A 16,238-nucleotide genomic window follows, 5' to 3' on the forward strand; every position below is an offset into this window, starting at 1 on the left:
TCCTGTTTGTTGGTTTCCACTTGCTCGCTTGCTCACCGATTGCATTGCCGGCATCCGACTGGCTGCTAATACTGAACATACCGTAGGTACAATCTCCATGGAATTAGCGCGTTGGGGTAGCATTCAAAGGCAAACAAGCATCCTGAGTCAATGAATAGATTCTACGGAGTACAGTGCTGGCTATCGAGATTGATTTATGGATTTACTGAGTGAGGCAATGCCGACAATAAACTTCTTACAACAGTAATGATTATCTGCAAGTTATGAAGTCGACTGCATTCCAAAGCTTGGTAATTAGATAACAAGCTGGGAAGGTCGTTACGTGGGAACTACTTTCTTTGTACCTTCCTTACCAAACTTACCTAACGACCGGCAATCCAGGGTACGCTAACTAGCATAGGTGAAGACAAAACACCCAAGCCTTTTCTGCAGCCAAATGGAACGCGCCAAAAGCCCCCCAAGCCGTTCATTCCAACGCTCGGCTAATACACGGCGAGATCTAGACTACGATAGAACTATTCTTTGTTTCAGTCCACACGAAAACGGAGGGGCTTGCAGATTCGCATCTACAAGGCAGCCCTCGGAACAAATATTACATTCTTGGCCCTTCCTCCTTTCATCTCTTTAATGATGCAACTGCCCGACAGTAGTCAATCAACCGGCTACTGATAAAGCTAAATAATATACGCGGTGGTGAAAAGTCTCGAGAGCTGACGGGGCTCTGCCTTGAAGCCTTCAGGCATGGGACGAAAATATTCCCAAAAGCTGATCCAAGTCAGATCCCCGCGGGTGGAGACCGATGACGATTCAAATCTTCACGAGTCACTACTTCCTCTATGCACATGAATTTGTTGCCAACATCATTTGGGGGAAGCATTACTTGAGGCGAAACTGCACGGTTTGGCAAAAGGGGCGATGGTTTGGGTTGCTTGCTTTTTCTGGCAGCGATGAACAGCTCGCCGTTCTGGATCTAGAATTGCCGTTCCAAAGTCTGACACCTACCTCCTCCAACCCTTTGAGCACTGGCAAGCTCGCCTTTTCCAGCTTCCCGCCTGCAGGTGCTCGGCCTACTGTACCTGCTGCCTTTCCCTGAGTGGTTGTACCGAAGAGCCTAAACGAACCTCAAAAGGAGCTAAACTGCTATCGGAGGTTCTGACGCGACTACAGGAGCCAGACCTTACCTCAGCTTGTTCAGGGTGGTAGCAGGTATCCCTTGACCCCCCGGATTTAGAGCTGCTTTGGTGGTTTCCATCCAAAGTCGATGATGCATGCAGCTGCTTCTCTTATCTTGAATGCACCTCAACTTACCCCAACCTACCTGCCCCCAAATCTAACCATACGCGCCTCGGAGATGCAGCCTTCATGATTCTTATCTTGTAGGCGGTGTCTTTTCTGCAAATGCAGGAGCAACCATAGAAAAAAAAGGGAAACCGAGCTGCTCGTTGCTTGCGGCATGGGCCGATTGTCGCTAAAAGTCACGCTTTGTTCAGGTATTTGGGCCAGAGCCAGCGTTAATTGATATTTGATGCTGTGAGCGCCTACACTTGGCGTGTCACTGCCGCCTGGGCGTCTGTCGATTCCCCGCCCCCCAAGTTCTGCTCAACTATTGTCGCCGCATTTAAGCTCAAACTTATTATTCCGGACGATCAGCACTGAAGTCCACCGGCGAGTGCCAACAAAAGCAATATCGAATCAGTCTGGCTACCGCAGACTTTAAAGCCGTCAGCCTTTGACTTCTATCGCCTTGTTTCGTTAACTCAATGGACTCTACCGAGGATTTTAGCCCGTATCGCGCAGATGGAAAATTGGCAAGTGCTTGTTGTTGGTTTTCGTGCAAGTACTGCACCTGCTGACTTGTGAACTCGGAACCGTGAACGATAGTATGGATTTGTGTGTGTTGTGACGGGAGCGTCCCAGGCTGTCGGCCAGGCCGTTATCCACGAGCTGGCCGGTAAGACTCGAACCTGGGCAGACTCCTTCGGATCCGAAGAGCTACTAATCAACCCCTTGAATCAACAGCGCACGGTGCCGCATCCATCTATGGTAAGTGACCTACAGATTTCCCCACGGTTGCATGACTACATCATAAGGGTACCTGTGTCTAACCACGGGCGCGCCTGTGCTTCATGAGGGGATAGCCTGCGACAAGGCTGCTAGCTCTGATGCATACAAGGATCTGGTTGACAGTGTAGCTAGCCGACATCCCAACACCAAAGTCATCCCATACCCATTCAGCGTCGCCAAGGAGGACGAGACTCTGGCCCTGATCGATGAGCTTCTCAACACCTTCGGCCGGCTCGACATCTGGGTCTGCTCCTCAGGCTTCCTCGGCCCGCCGTCCATCTCGGACACGACCCCAGATGTGCTGCAGAAGTGCTTCGAGTCCCAGTCCCTGGCGCCCTTCTTCGCGCTCAAGTATGCGTCGCCCGCCATGGCCAAGCTCTGCGCCAAGCAGTCGTACCCAAACGCGGCGCCCAAGGCCCAGGCATATGGCTCCATCGTGGTCATCGGATCGGTGGCCTCGACGTACGGAGGGTGCTGGGGTCCGTGCCATACCATGATGGCACACGCCAGTCTCGGCGTGGTGCGCGCGGGCGTGAGCGTCCTCAAGGGCACCGGGGTGAGGATCAATTGCATCTCTGCAGGGCAAATCGAGACTGGAGTCGATCTCAAGGGGGTATGTTACTGATCCATTCAAAGACGGATCTGCCGTGTGTATCCGGGCGAGATGTTGCGGCAGCTAAAAGTACCCATCATCTTTTTGGTGCAGGTCGACATGCGAGGAATGAATGTCCAGTTTCCTCCAGCCGATCTTCAGAGCAAGGAAGTGAGTAGATAAACGCCCAGTGTGCAAATTGGTATATCTGCTTTCGTATCTCTAAATTTTTCTATAGGTTCAACACGCTACGATCGGACTGGAAAGAGCAGGCCATCCACAAGAGGTTGCTCGAGTGGCAGGCTTTCTTGCCAGTGGCTTCTCTTCTTACATCACCGGTGCGAATCTAGTGGTTGACGGCGGAGCTTCGTGAGTATTCACCCCAATTCATGTTTGCGACTCTGCGATGTTGCTAACTATATCATGTCTCAGGACGATGAACCCTATGACATTGCCGATCTAGTTAGTACCGTAACCATGTGACCCGAATCATTGTGAATCTTCTTCACCAGGCAATTGCAGTGGCTTGAATTTGTCTCATCTCGGTCTTGTTTCTTTCGGAATAAGGTACTTTTAAATATGGGTAGAATCGAAGACATTTTCCGTGCCAAGCAAGTCTGAATCTTGCCGGCGTCAAGACTGTTTTAGTGTTGCGCACCTAGGTACCCACCTACTATGTTAACTGCTGAGGAGGTGACGTCTGGACCTCCAGTTGAATATCTCATTTGCTCTTGCCGCTCACCCCCGTGCCCCGCGCTGCCCCTCACTACTGCAGCGACACCGCATGCAAGAGCTTACCTGAAAAGGCTGCAACCCGTCCTGCAACTATACGACACAGTAATACCACACCGCACCACACCACACCACACTGCACGACACAATGTCGCTCCCGCCCTCAATCCAAAAGCTGAGCAGCAGCGACGACGCGGCGGTGGATGAGGTCTGCAAGACGTACGGCATCAGCAGGGAGCAGTTCCAGCAGTTGCAGCGCCGTAGCGAGGCGGCCAAGTCGACGGCCTACTGCCCCTACAGCAACTTCCGCGTCGGTGCCACCCTCCTTTCAACCGACGACAAGAACTCGTACATCAGTGGCGCCAACATCGAGAACGCATCCTATCCAGTCGGCACGTGTGCCGAGCGCGTGGCCCTTGGCAAGGCCGTTACAGAGGGTCACCGGCGATTCAGGGCTCTTGCAGTGTCTACGGACATTAGCCCGCCGGCGAGCCCGTGTGGCATGTGCAGGCAATTGTCAGTATTCCTTTTCTTGGTTCTTTCCTACCGCTTATGCTCCGCATCCGATCGGAAATTCAATCCCAGTCCCAGTAATGGAATCGAGGTGGATACCCCCCGTCTGGAGCCCCGGCGTCCTTTCCGGGAATTTGCTGGGAGTACTGTAGATGGGACCCCACCACTGTCTGGAAGATCGGCTTGCTGTTTTTAGTTTTTAGTTTGTTACGAAACTGACCTCGCCATGCTTCTCCGCCACCTTCAATGCAGCATCCGGGAGTTTTCCGACTTGCACATGCCCATATTCATGTTCGACAAGGACAATGATTTCGTGGTTATGAAGCTTGAGGCTGTAAGAGACCCCGCCGCCACCAACATTGGCATAATTGATTCCCTTGCCCTCTTGCTGACATTACATCACAGCTGTTGCCACTGTCGTTTGGACCGGAGCAGCTGCCAAGGGCGGGATCTGCGGGGGCGGCGAAGTAGCTACCCAGAGGCGGTCTTGAGTATATTGAGTTTGTGAACATGAAAGTTGGTTACACACAGCACCATTTTAGCGATGCCACTGCCTGATCAAGACAACCAGCCTTTGCCGTAAGCATGGCTACTCAGGCACGCTTTCCTTTGGCCACACTGATGGTCGTGACCATGAGACGACAGTTGATGGCTCAAATTAGTGCATGACAAAGTTGGCTATATCACTCTGACAATTTGTCAAATGACAGCTCTGTAGGGTTAGGCGAGTGGTCAATTATGGAAGTTGACATGACAAGCTCGTCAGTTTGAGCGTTACTTCTCAAGCCTGACCGTGATGAACACCTTTTGTGGATGGATTGTCGAATTGACGCTGGAAACTCCATATGGCTGTCTGTTTCACGTCGTTTTTGACATGGAATTACGAATAGTGCTCAAGTGAACAGCGGCATCAACAATCGTGCCGAATCAAAATTGCATCCTTCCTATGTTCTCAAAACAGCATGGGTCTCTGGCTATCTCTGGATAAGCCTCATTGCTCTGGGGTTCAAGGTATTAACCCAAGTGCTGCTGACATTGTATCCACATCAGTTACCGGCGCTTTGGCGACTACATACATGTCCACCGCGTTGTGGTGCTTTCAAAGTTGTACTTTTGACCCAAGTCAACCCACTTTGGTTCAGGGTCCTCCGTCACGAATGCAGAAATGGGCAATTGCATGGTTTGATTTCAGGCAGCAGAATTTGCTAAATGCAGATTGGCGCCCTTGGACTGTTCCTCTCGCTACACAAGCTTGGCGCAATATCCTTTGCCGATGAATGTCCTTGAGGGCTTTCCCTTTTTTTTTTTTTTTTTTTTTTTTTTTTTTTTTTTTTTTTCTTCTGCTTTTCTGGGGACAATCTCAATAGGTACCGAATCTTTCCTTACCACGTATCCACCATGCATCCATTACTTGACATTCGCCGATTTCAGAATGCTCGCTGCCTGATTCGACGCGTCACTTTTGGCATGTTTTTGTCCGTCTGCTGGCGGTGGGCCGCAGGATTGAGGCCCATGTATAGCCTGCCCGACGGGTCTGTTGCTGTTCGGCAGGGGCAAACTCATCGATCCGCAGGAAATGATTGAAGAGTTGTCTTGGTTGCTCCTACATCAGATATCCTCTGGTGAACGCCCTATGGGGCCGGGTCGGGACAGAGAGGGAAAAGCTTTGCCAAGGCGGCGGAACAACTTGAGAACAAACATGGGGACAAAAGGTCAATATCGCGCCGCGTTGCTGACAATCTTGGCGTGCATCTGAGGCCCCTTTTTTCTATTCGCCGAGTCCCTCAATGCTGAACCATACTTATAATCTTTACCATCCCTAATCGATGTGAGAAAGGTATATGCTGCAACATCGTTGTCGTTCATTCCGCACCCCTCCCTTCACGATGGCTTTTACCAAGGGCGGCGGTGCCACGCTCAGCGTACCTGTCTTCATCAGACAAACGCGAGCGCTGGTTCAAAAGAACATTATCCACTTGCGCAGGAGATGGATTTCGACAATATTTCAAGGGCTCGTACTGCCCCTGGCCCTCTTGGGAATCTTCCTCAACATCTACAACTTTTCCAATCCGAGCAGCTCGAATGGGTTCGGAAGAACCTTCAAGATCAAGACACTAACACAGAGCTTCGAGAGTGGCTCTGGGGATCTCGTTTTCGTGTACAACAACACTTTGGGGCCCGACGTGCCACAGGTTGTGCGCAGAATCAAGGAGCCGCTCGCTCATCTGTCGAGCAGACTGGTAGACTTGCAGGATCCCAATGCTGTCTTTGAGTACTGCAAGACCAATTCTCAAGGAATCTCTGGTTGCCACGCTGCATTGGTCTTTTTGGATTGTAGGTGAACCCACACCCTGCCTATCTAACGTTTTGCGTGCTCATGGTGACAGCTGCTAATTCTATTTGATTGCTTGAAGCTCCTCTGACACCCAGGCCCAATGGCAGCAACAGCATCCGTAACTGGAGCTGTATGTTCTCGTCCTATACCAAATCTTCTCACTAGTATCAGCTTTGCATACACTAACATACAGAAAAGATATCATCCGAACCGATCCAAGCCGCAGCGGAGGCGAGTATTTCTGGTCACAAAGTGTGAATGTCAACGAGGAAACACCCCTTACCAACGTCAGAGTCCCGCTACAACTCGGCGTGGCCTCTGCAATAACCAATGCTACCTACGATGCTTCCATCTTCAGCTATACCGGAAAAAGCCAAGAGGAAGCCGATCGTGACAGATTGAAGGATATGGCAAGGGACACACGCAGCATAAACAGCCTGCTTTATGTCTTGACACTCATTATTCCGGTGTACCACGTTGTGGCCCGGATCACCACAGAGCGTAAGGAAGGCGTGTCGCAGCTGGTGGATGTCATGGGGGGCGGTGCTGCTGCCAGGGTGTACAGCCATGTACTGGTGTTCAATGCTCTCTATCTGCCTACGGCCATCATCTCGGGAGTTTGTAAGTGCTCACTTATGCTTTCCACTCCGTACCGTCCATGAGTCGCATGTCTAACAAGCTGTTTCAATGGCCAAACACCAGTTTACCATCAATTCCTGCTCCCTAGAGTGAGTACCGCGATATTAATATTCTGGTGCATCCTCTTGACGATGGCCGTCATCAACTCTGCGATATTCGCAGCAGCTTTCTTCCAGGTCAGTCAGTAAAAGCCGAGACCAGAGGGGCTTTCTCGGGAGCAAACAGTACCGTAAGCTGACTTTTTGAACACAGGGTCCTCGGATCTCGAGCGTTTTCGTTGCCGCATGCTTTATCGTTCTGGCAGCCGGCGCTATCCTTGATGATAACTCGATGACAGCCACCAGCCAGATGAACCTCGGCCTTTCGTCCGTTTTTCCGGCCTGTAATTACATGTACAGCATCGCCTTGATGAGCTGGAGGGCATTTCAAGAAGAGGGAGTAGACTTTGGCAAGACCTACTTGGACTTGTGGGAGAGGAAAAGTGTACCGACACATGGCGTAGCCATGTGGCACTATTTCGTCTTTGCCATCTTGCAGATAGTTCTCTACCCCTTGCTCGCCGTGCTTGCGGAGCGCCTCGTCCACGGGATCAGCTTCGCGCGGAGGGAATTCCACGACGGCGATACAGCCAAGGCGGCATCCGTTTCTATTCAGACGAGCGAGCTGAGAAAGGTCTACAGCCCTTCGATCTGGAGAAAAATGTTCTGCTGCGGCGCCCGCAGGGGCACCGTAGTGACGGCCCTGGACGGCATCGATTTGACTGCGCAGAAACAGCAGATCATGTGCCTGCTGGGCGTGAACGGGTCTGGAAAAACCACGACGCTTGAGCTCATTGGAGGCATGCAGAAGTCGACAGCCGGAAGCGTCCAGATCAACTCGAACTTTACAAAGCTTGGTATGTTTTCCGACTGTCCACGCTCGTGGAGGCTGTGACCGACCAACTACTAACACCATGATTAGGCGTCTGTCCCCAAAAGAATACACTATTTCCCTTCCTCACTGTCCTCGAGCATGTCAAGATCTGGAGCATGATCAAGCACGGCAGCGAGAGCATCGAGACGCTTACTAAGCTTGTAGAGTACTGTGATCTCAAGCCAAAGATTAACAGCCACGCACGGGATCTTTCGGGTGGTCAAAAGAGAAAGGTGTGGTAGACCGATCTCCTGTTGAACTCTACTTGCAATCTCCCTTTGTGATGTTGTAAACTGGACGCAGTTAAGCTAATGGCCGAGTCCCCGTCTCTAGCTTCAACTTGCTTGCATGTTTGCTGGCGGCAGCGAGGTGCTTCTTCTGGATGAAGTAACTAGCGGCCTAGATCCAATTTCTCGCAGGGCTATCTGGAATATTATTCTTGGTAAGCTGGTTCGGCCGACTTGATTTTTTTTTTTTCTCTTCCAAAAAGAAATACACAAAAAGGCTCGCAGAACTGACCAGCTGCCGCAGGCGAGCGATCCAAGAGGTCGATGATCTTTACTACTCATTTTTTGGATGAAGCCGAGATATTAGCCGATCACATTACGCTTCTCTCCAAGGTGAGTCAACATCCATTCATGTACTGGGGTAGGCAGACTCCTAACACGAAATGATGCAAGGGCAAAATCATGTGCCAAGGCTCTGGCGCTGAGCTGAAGAACCGTTTCGGAGATGGCTACATTGTCCATATTCCCAAGAGTGACGAGAAGCCGGCCCCTAACATGGGTGTGCCGTCCAGTGTGCACCAGGACCGGGTCCGATACCACGTCGCAGACACCAAGGCGGCAGCTGCGCTCATCACTAAGCTCGAGGCTCAAGGGATTTCTGGAGTTGCCATGGCGGGGCCTACGATTGAGCAGGTATTCCTTTCGCTCACCAAGGATGTTGACGAGACGCTGCGTAGGGAACTTGGCGAAGAAGACGAAAGTAATGGACGCACGACGGCTTCGGCGACTCACGGCGGGGCCACGGCGACAACAACGGCCGCACTCGTGTCTGGTAAACCAATCTCATCGTTCAAACAGGTTCTGATTCTCATGAGGAAGCGCCTCACCATTCTTCCCCGCTACTGGGTAGCCCCCTTGCTGGCCCTCGGTCTTGCGGCTGGTCTCCCGGCTGCACTCAAGCCTTTGTTGATTGACGAGGAAAATATCCCACCCCTTCGTTACGAGCGACCCAACTGCACAATCTCTGCCCAGGAGTTGAACTGGGTGCCACGGTACGACTGGCTTACGGAGCAGTATGTGGGGACGTCATATTATCCAGCATTTGGAAGCCAACCTGAACAATTTGTCCGCGTAGGACCGTCATCCGCGGGCCCGGCGCTGGAAAAGGCTATGCGTTCGAGTCCGATTGGTGGACGCTGGTACAACCACACGAGGGACTTCCGTGTCTATCGCCTGGAGGACACGCAGGAGTCGTGGCTTCAGTCTATTCGAGACTCTCCCATGGGTGCCGGCTACGGTGGACTTTTCATACTCGACAACTCTACAACCTCGTCGTCTGCCATCATTGCCAATAGCTTGGAATACTCTGCTCCGGCTATGGGTCTAGTTGGGCTATGGACTGTCATGCACAGCGGCCAAAACATTTCCGTATCAACCGGCGATCTCCCGAGGCCTTACTTGACGGTTAGTCGATCGAAAATATTTTGCCCCTGGATACTGCGAACACCAATCACCCTTCTCCCTCCAAGTAGCCCACTTTGCTATAAAGCAACCAGACGGTTGTTCTTTTATCGGCTAACGTATTGCAAACACTTTTCTAGAGCGTCGACGAAGGTGGCCTGTCAGTTACGTATGCAACTTTTGCCACGCTGATCCTGACCGTCTACCCCATCTTCTTCGCCCTGTATCCGGCCTATGAGAAGAGCCACAACGTGCGGGCGCTGCAGTATGCCAACGGAATCCGGCCGGCGCCCATGTGGATCGCCCACCTGCTGTCGGACTTTGTAGTGGTGTTTCTCGTATCCATCGCTTTAACCGCAACGGTCGCGGCGCAGATCCCCATGTTTTGGAACCCGGGCTTCCTGTTCTTCGTCTCGATCCTCTACGGCCTGTCGGGGATCCTCATCGGGTACATTGTAGCTTCTAAGCTTACAAAGACGCAACTTTCGGCCTTCATGGCCACGCTCGTGATACTTGAGCTTCAGTTCGTCGGCGCCGTCCTTTCCTTTACGGTAAGCTACATCGAGTGTTTTGTCTTTTTACGATTGGGGTGTTTGGATGAATACTGATCATAATGTTCTTTGTAGCTGCCGCGAATTTATATCGAGCCTCTCAAGGTCCAGGCCACTGCCGAGACGCTTGCCTGGACGTGAGTATAACTTTAAAAAAAAATAAATGTTCTGGCTATTTAATCGAGGAATACTAGGCTAACTTTTAGGATCCATAACAGGCTGGGAGTTTTCTTCCCCGTCGTCAACGTTTACAAATCCTTCATGATCGGACTGAACACGTTCAAAATTGTTTGCCGGGATAACGCGGAAATCTCGTACCCTGGACACATATACGCTTACGGTGGTCCTATCCTCCTACTCCTCATTCAGGACATTGTCCTGCTGCTGCTCCTCATCTGGCTCGAGTCGAACAACAGCTTCTCGGCACTGGCCGCTTTCATCAGGAGAGTGACAAACCGCAAGAGTGGTGGCAGTGGCCCTCGCTCCGTTGGCTTCGTGGACGAGGAGGCCAGTACCACGAGTAGCAACATGATGAGCAAGGAGGTGGCCAGGGTTGGCATGTCGACGACGGACCTTTTACGAGTGTCGCACGTGTCCAAGTCGTACAAGTCCAACCAGGCGGTGGACGACGTGTCGTTCGGTCTCGGCGAGGGCGAGATTATGGCACTTCTGGGACCCAACGGCGGCGGCAAGACTACAACGGTCAACATGATCATGGGCGAGCTCCGGCCGGACAGCGGCAACATCCACGTGCGCGACACGGACGTGCACCAGCAAACACGGCTGGCGCAGCGGTCGCTGGGCGTCTGCCAGCAGTTCGACGCGCTGGACCTCATGACGGCGCGGCAGCACCTCGAGTTCTACGCGCGCATCAAGGGCGTGCCCGACGTCAAGAACAACGTCCAGGTGGTGCTGGACAAGACGGGCCTGTCGCCGCACGCCGACAAGAAGGCGTCCAAGCTGTCGGGCGGCAACAAGAGGAAGCTGTCGCTGGGCATCGCACTCATCGGTAACCCGGACGTGCTGGTGCTGGACGAGCCCTCGTCCAGCATGGACGCGGCGTCCAAGCGCGTCATGTGGAGGACCCTATCCGAAATCGGGCCCGGGCGTTCGCTGCTGCTGACGACGCACAGCATGGAGGAGGCGGACGCCCTCTGCACGCGCGCCGCCATCCTGTCCAAGAAGCTGCTCGCCATCGGCACCACGCAGGAGCTGCGCAGCAAGTACAGCGACATTTACCACCTCGACCTCGTGCTCAAGTCGGCGCCGCAGACCAATGTCCAAGAGGCCAAGGTCGTCGAGGACTGGGTCCTCTCGCGCTTCCCGGCCGTCAAGCTCGCCGGCGAGAGCCTGGGAGGACAGGTCAAATTCACGGTGCCGGCCAGGGACCCGATCGGGCAGATGATGACGGCGCTCGAGGAGAACAAGGAGGAGCTTGGTCTCTTGACGTATGGCTTGGCGCAGCCGACGCTCGAGAACGTCTTCATATCCGTGGTCAAGGACAACTACGTCGAGGAGGACGGGAAGAAGAAGAAGTGGTGGCAGCCATGGTGATGGGGAGGAGGCTGATGAAAGAGGTAGACTTGACTATTGCTAGAGTCTAGACCAAGTACTAGTTTTTGTGTCAAAAAGTGGCATACAGACATCCCCTGCGACTATTTTTAATTAATTTGTTTCATTGTACTTGTCAATTGTTGTCCGAGGCTAAAACGGATGTGGTTCTAAGGCTTTTTTTTTTTTTTTTTTTTTTTCTGCTCAGCTACGGCCCGCAAATCTGCTTAATTCTATCTCATGTAAGATGGACTCATTCGTTAAACCGAGGCTTGTACTTGGCCGAATGATACAGCCGATAGGCACTTTAAAGTCTTGTCTTGGTCTGAGCTGACGTTTTCTAGACTAATAGCCCCGATAAGCTAGTCAGAGTCTGATCTGATGTTCTCGGTATCTTGGCAGTTGGAAGCTTTTAATTTGTATACTAATTTTTCAGCTGCTTTCCGTTTTTGGCAGTCGGGTTTATATTTATATGTCTTTTTTTTTTCTTGTCTGTCTGTCTCTTCAGGTTGGCTGGTTACTTGTTTTAAATTTCAGGTCAAGCACTTATTTAAATTCAATTCACAACCAAATAGGCAATCACCCCCAGCTGCTGCAATCACCTGGCACAGATTCGAGGTCGATCCGACTCCCGACGCCCACGAAATGACTCCACAGAACCGAATAGAAAAGTCCCGACAAGCCCGATTCAAGAAGTGAAGATGACGCATGCGGTTGGGAAGAGAAAAGCCTCCCCATAAGAAAAGCCAAGCTCAAGCCACGTGCAATGCACGCGTGAAACATTCTTCTTCTTTTTTTTTTTTTTTTTTTTTTTTTTACTGGTCTATCTCTTGTTGTCTTGCGTATGAATGATTCGATACTTGCCTTATGTACCTGTGCTTCCACTCAACTTGGCTTCATCTACCCACGTTCCCCGGCTGCCACGGTCCGTCTTGGTTGGCATTGGCTGGTTTGGGATTTCTAGGCTGACTCGATCCGGATTGGCGCTGCCGCCTGTCAGCAGGCTAGTTCCCTCCCGTGGTCCTACACACCACTATCCTCTAAAGCAGGTCAACACACAGCCTCTTTTTTTCGAAGCTGACCAACAACAGCGCGCCGCGACCAGAAAAAAAAGAAAGTAACACCGATACATTCTCTTCTTTCTCATCCTCCTGACTTTTTTTTTTTCTTCGGCCTTGTTACAACAAGCATCCCACTCACTTGGAGCATAAATACTTTATTTTTTGCTTTTTTTCTTGAGTTTCTTATTGTTCTTTATCGGCGTCGTCATTTCCCTGATCCAACTCGCACTCCCTCTCTTCACTCTCAACTTGCCCCATTTCTTATTTCGTCATAACCTTGGGTCGCAAAAGTGAGAATACCAAGTCACCACACCACAAACAAACCAACCATGAACTTAACCACCAGTCTGTGGCCCGAAAGGCCAAGCCATTCATTTGTCGTCTTGACGACCGTCACTGCAACTATTGCGATATTCATCACCTTGCGACGATATCTGTACCCGAGGCATCCGAGGACAATTCCAGGCCCACTCAAGACGGTCATCCCACACCTCACAAAGGATGAGATCGCAAAGCTCGACTATACGCCTGATTACTTTCCCGGTGCCCGGGATGTCCAGACTCCCGTAAGCTGAAATCACCTTGCACTTGTTTGGGCTCGTCATATACTTTCCCCCCTTTTTTTCCCCCCGCAACACTAACCTCCCGGTTTGTTTTTTTCCCGTGACACAAGTATGGGTCAATGAGAGTATACGAGTTTGGTCCCACGACCGGCCGCAAGATACTTTTCATCCACGGTATCTCCACTTCGTGTCAAACGCTGACGAAGCTCGCCTATGGCCTGGTCGCCCGCGGCCACCGCGTAATGCTCTTCGACTTGTTCGGCCGTGGCTTCTCCGACGGCGTCGGCGACCTTCCCCACGACGCGAGGCTGTACGTCTCCCAGGCCCTTTGCGCCCTGGCATCTTCCCCCCTGTCCTGGATGGACGGCAGCACCGGCGGGTTCGACCTCGCCGGGTACTCCCTCGGCGGTGGTGTCGCCGTTCACTTTGCCGCCTCGTTCCCCGCCGCCGTCAGGAGTCTGATCCTGCTCGCACCCGCCGGCATGATCCGCAAGGAGAGCTTCGGTACCGTCACCAGGTTCGTCTTCACCGCTGGTCTGGTTCCCGAGCGTGTCCTTGCCGCCCTCACCAGGTGGAAGCTGCAGAAGCCCATCGCTAGCGCCGCCGCCAAGAGGCCGCGCCGGCAGCAGCAGCAGCAGCAGCAGGAAGGTGAGTCCAAGCCGCTCTTGGCCTCCGCAACCGGGGAGAAGGGTCCGGAAGGCAGCAACGGCACGGCACTGGGATCAGAAAAGTCCGAGCGGCAGAGCAGCGACACAAAGCACCAGCACCAGCATCAGCACAGCGCGACGAACCCCGTCAGCATGGCAACCTCTGAAATGCAGCCGCCGCACGCCCAAGAGTCCGCAGACCGGCTCGAGCGGCGCGTCATGCGCTACGTGCGCTGGATGTTGACCAACCACGCGGGCTTCGTGCCGGCCTTCATGAGCACGATTCGCGAGGCCCCGCTGATGGGCCAGAACGACGCCTGGAGCCGCGTTGGGGCCAGCAGGCGCGCCGGCACCACCTGCGTGATCCTGGGCCAGGACGACGAGATCATCGACCCCGAGGCGTACGAGGAGGACGCCCTTCCTCTCCTGGGCGGACGTGCCCAGGTCAGGTGGCGCGTCTTCCCGGCTGCGAGCCACGACTTTCCCATGACGCACGCCGAGGAGACGTTGGAGGAGCTAGATGCTTTCTGGGCCGAGTTTCCGGCTGCGGAGGAGTCTATCGCGTGATTTCGCGCTATGTGAGTACGATCCTGGGGATTTTATGTGGATTAGTTGGGATGGGGGCGTATTATGCATATGTTATGATTTTCTCCTTTTTTTTCTCTTTTTCCTTTTTTTTTTTTTCTTTATTGCTTTTATCAGTTTAAAGCATTACACTTAGCGGGGCGGACAGTCCATAGACATACATCATACACTAGCGTTTGATAGATCATATCCTGAAGGAGACAGTCCCATGTCCTGTTGCAGTTGACGGGATGCTTATACACGCGACTGCCACTCGCTCTTGGGGGCCGCTGACCCTCGAGGCTAGATTAGTCCCGCTTGACGCCAACCTTGCCGACGTTGCGCAGCCCCACGATCGCAACGACCGTACAAAGTATCATGTAGCCAAATATGGTCCAGAAACTGGCGCGGTATCCCCTGAGCAGGCTGGCCACGTCTATCTGGGCACCCGTGTCTTGGTCCCCGCTGGCGCCGTGGCCCACGCCGCCTCCCGTGGCGCTCACCCCCAGCGCAACCACCTGGCAGACTCCCACGCCCAGGGATAGACCGAGCTGGGCCACGGTGTTGAAGACAGCACCGGCCAGGGCTTGCGTCTGCTCCGGAAACGACTCGCTGACGACGATCAGGCCGACGGTGAATAGGATGTCTGCGCTCAGTGGTGCGAGAACTTGTGCCCAGAATTCTAAATCAACAGCCGTTGTCAAGAGCGTCAGCACCGCGGTCCATTGAAGCAGGACAAAAGAAAGAAAAATAGAAGAAGAAAAAAAAATGGGGGGCAATCGAAGTGGACTTACGCAGATGCCAGTAGTTCAGGTTAGGGTCAACCAAGGCCATTATCAGAGGAGTGCCGGCGGTCAACATGGATGATATTGCTATCAACCATTGTGCCGGTAGTCGATCGATGAATATACCCGTTGAGAAGTTTGCAAGGGTGCCGACCAAGATCATTGGCAGGAGGAGCAGCGAAGTAGTCAGTGACGAGTGATGTTGGATTTCCTGAAAGTAGAGCGAGGAGAATAGCTCGATCGAGTTCAGGGCTCCCCAAGATAGTGTCACCAGAAGACACGTGCTCGTAAAAGGGATCTGACATTTTGCGGAACGGTCATTTTGTGTTAGTGGTTTCCTTGGTCCTCGTGGAGAGACGACCGGTTGGGCCCGCTGCGTCGAGCTTCAAGATGCCACTCACATTACGCCAAAGGGAGTTGGGGATCAGGGCCACCTTTCCGTGACGCGTTCTGTATGACATCCAAAAGGGGAATGAAATGAGGAGCATCAAGCTTAAAGCAAGAAGTGTTGCTGTTGTTCCGGTGCGAATCGCGCTCAGATCCGCACTCAGCATACTGTTGTACACAACATGGAAAAGACCAGTCAGCTTCCTATAACATATCCCGTCTGGATACAGACAGAGTGGTGGTACTAACGCAAGCACGTAGGCAAACAGTGACAAGCCAGCAGATGAAAGGCCCACTCCAACCCAGTCCACTTCGGCTTTGATCTTCGACCATATGTTGGCACCGGTTGCGGCAGCCTCCACACTAGGCAGGACCCAGTAGCCGCCCATAGCAGCGACCGCAGTCAGGCTGCCCGATGTGAAGAATGCGTGCCTCCAGCCCTCATCGGAGCTCTGCAGAAGCACTCCTGCGAGGATGAGTCCGAGAGAGAAGCCGAGAGGCTGCGTGAGGCCAAGGAATGCAAAGCCCACATTACGAGCCCTTCCGCGAGGGACAGCAGCTGCTACCAGAGATACTGAGGATGGCAGATGCATAGCCTGGAGGTTGTGGAGGGTGTACCCGTCAGCGCAGGGCAGGACACCAGGGGGAAACATT

At 52.8% G+C, this 16,238-nt stretch overlaps 5 protein-coding genes across 5 annotated transcripts in view; 4 read left to right on the forward strand and 1 right to left on the reverse strand.

Moving 5' to 3' along the window:
- Window positions 1-1,881: 1,881 nt before the first annotated feature.
- PpBr36_07712 (uncharacterized protein) lies at window positions 1,882-3,318 on the forward strand (the record flags this gene model as incomplete). Its single annotated transcript, XM_029894847.1, has 6 exons — window positions 1,882-1,951; window positions 2,020-2,043; window positions 2,139-2,677; window positions 2,771-2,827; window positions 2,895-3,025; window positions 3,273-3,318. Coding segments are annotated over 6 exons (867 nt in total), but the record flags the coding sequence as incomplete, so codon positions are not given.
- Window positions 3,319-3,536: 218 nt separating this feature from the next.
- PpBr36_07713 (uncharacterized protein) lies at window positions 3,537-4,372 on the forward strand (the record flags this gene model as incomplete). The annotated part of the gene is made up of 3 exons (XM_029894848.1): window positions 3,537-3,904; window positions 4,154-4,235; window positions 4,307-4,372. 3 exons carry the CDS (start codon window positions 3,537-3,539, stop codon window positions 4,370-4,372), a joined length of 516 nt encoding a protein of 171 aa, XP_029748285.1.
- A 1,415-nt stretch (window positions 4,373-5,787) lies between these two features.
- On the forward strand, window positions 5,788-11,580 carry PpBr36_07714 (uncharacterized protein; the record flags this gene model as incomplete). Its single annotated transcript, XM_029894849.1, has 12 exons — window positions 5,788-6,235; window positions 6,316-6,366; window positions 6,435-6,857; window positions 6,939-7,051; window positions 7,128-7,770; window positions 7,836-8,020; window positions 8,121-8,229; window positions 8,319-8,407; window positions 8,468-9,478; window positions 9,616-10,026; window positions 10,102-10,163; window positions 10,245-11,580. 12 exons carry the CDS (start codon window positions 5,788-5,790, stop codon window positions 11,578-11,580), a joined length of 4,881 nt encoding a protein of 1,626 aa, XP_029748292.1.
- Window positions 11,581-12,967: 1,387 nt separating this feature from the next.
- On the forward strand, window positions 12,968-14,415 carry PpBr36_07715 (uncharacterized protein; the record flags this gene model as incomplete). The annotated part of the gene is made up of 2 exons (XM_029894850.1): window positions 12,968-13,204; window positions 13,312-14,415. The coding sequence occupies 2 exons, from the start codon at window positions 12,968-12,970 to the stop codon at window positions 14,413-14,415; spliced, it is 1,341 nt and encodes a 446-aa protein (XP_029748291.1).
- A 305-nt stretch (window positions 14,416-14,720) lies between these two features.
- PpBr36_07716 (uncharacterized protein) overlaps window positions 14,721-16,238 on the reverse strand; it is a gene marked incomplete at both ends in the record, with an annotated part of 2,238 nt that continues 720 nt past the window's right edge. The window contains 4 exons of the mRNA XM_029894851.1: window positions 14,721-15,094; window positions 15,207-15,495; window positions 15,599-15,752; window positions 15,834-16,180. Of these exons, the coding sequence (XP_029748290.1) occupies window positions 14,721-15,094; window positions 15,207-15,495; window positions 15,599-15,752; window positions 15,834-16,180 (1,164 nt within the window). The remainder of the gene's footprint in view (window positions 15,095-15,206; window positions 15,496-15,598; window positions 15,753-15,833; window positions 16,181-16,238) is intronic.

This window comes from Pyricularia pennisetigena, chromosome 1, assembly GCF_004337985.1.
Source record: "Pyricularia pennisetigena strain Br36 chromosome 1, whole genome shotgun sequence".
Lineage (NCBI taxonomy): Eukaryota > Fungi > Ascomycota > Sordariomycetes > Magnaporthales > Pyriculariaceae > Pyricularia > Pyricularia pennisetigena.